Below are 1,157 nucleotides of genomic sequence, written 5' to 3'. Positions count from 1 at the left end.
GGGAGAAGGGAAACAGGGATGTGATAAGGATGCAGGGTAGAGCTGAGCGAAGAATCAATTCCGGAATCGATTCCCACGACTATTGCAAGGGTGAAAAAGTTCCCTTTGACGAAACCCAACGGTCACCAGTTTCTTGAATCATTAAAATCTTCTTTTTTAAAGAATGTATCTTTGAAAAATAAAAGTTAATGCTTCGGAGTGTTCCGAAATCAAGGTTATCCTAAATCCTGAAGATATTCTGAGCCAACAAGGTAACCATCGGAGGAAATACATCATTAGAAAGTAAGGAATTGGGATCGGAGTCGATTCCTACGATTCCTAGCTTTCAATAATCGGAAACCTAGCCTCCCAGCACTAATGCAGGGGGGATGTTTTGCTTTTGTTTTTCTTTTATGTTGGGTACGTTGTTTTGTTTTTTGGTTGGTTTTTGTGGGGGCGGGGAGGGGGGGGGGGGGAGTGTAGACTAAATAGACGTTAGGATGGCACAGACTTCAAAATAAATCCATACTAATTTTTGCCAAACCTGACTTCAGAAACGTCGTCTAACTGTGAAAGAGGCGGGGAGGAGGGACGGATGGATGTGATGAGGATGTGGAGGGACCTTTTGTTTTGTTTTTGATTGATGTTGGGTTGTTTGGTTTTTTTGGGGGGAGTAGTCTAAAAGTCGTTACGAAGGCACAAAGTTCAAAAATAAATCCGTACAATTTCTTGCCAACCCTGACCTCAGAAACGTCTTCAAACTGTGGGAGAGGCGGGGAGGAGGGAAGCATGGATGAGATGTGGTAGCAGTTTGCAGGGGATAGTCTAAATCGTCGATAAAAATGTACGACAATACAACACAATTTCCAAACAAATTCAATATATTATTATTAATTAATTCTTTCCAAATCTGACCTCTGAGGCGGAGAGGAGAAAAGGACGGATGTGATAAGGATGAGGGGGAAGTTGTTTTTTTTGGTGGGGTTTTCAAATGTGGGGAGCGTAATCTAAATAGTCGTTAAGAAGGAACACATTTCAAAATAAATCCATACTAATTCTTGCCAACCTGACCTCGGGTACGTCATCAAACTGTGAGAGAGGCGGGGAGGAGGGAAGGACTGACGTGATGTGGTTGATCTGTGGAGAGTACAGATGTTTGTTTTTGGCAACCGCCGAGA

The 1,157-nt window shown here is 42.7% G+C and overlaps 1 protein-coding gene across 1 annotated transcript in view; it reads right to left on the bottom strand.

Annotated features, from left to right (window-relative positions):
* LOC101851770 (laccase-1) overlaps positions 1-1,157 on the bottom strand; it is a gene marked incomplete at its 5' end in the record, with an annotated part of 21,127 nt that overhangs the window by 5,922 nt on the left and 14,048 nt on the right. The window contains 1 exon segment of the mRNA XM_013088808.2: positions 1,051-1,157. Within this exon segment, the coding sequence (XP_012944262.1) occupies positions 1,051-1,157 (107 nt within the window).

Source organism: Aplysia californica, unplaced genomic scaffold, assembly GCF_000002075.1.
Source record: "Aplysia californica isolate F4 #8 unplaced genomic scaffold, AplCal3.0 scaffold00815, whole genome shotgun sequence".
Lineage (NCBI taxonomy): Eukaryota > Metazoa > Mollusca > Gastropoda > Aplysiida > Aplysiidae > Aplysia > Aplysia californica.
This window is presented reverse-complemented; position numbering and strand designations above follow the sequence as displayed.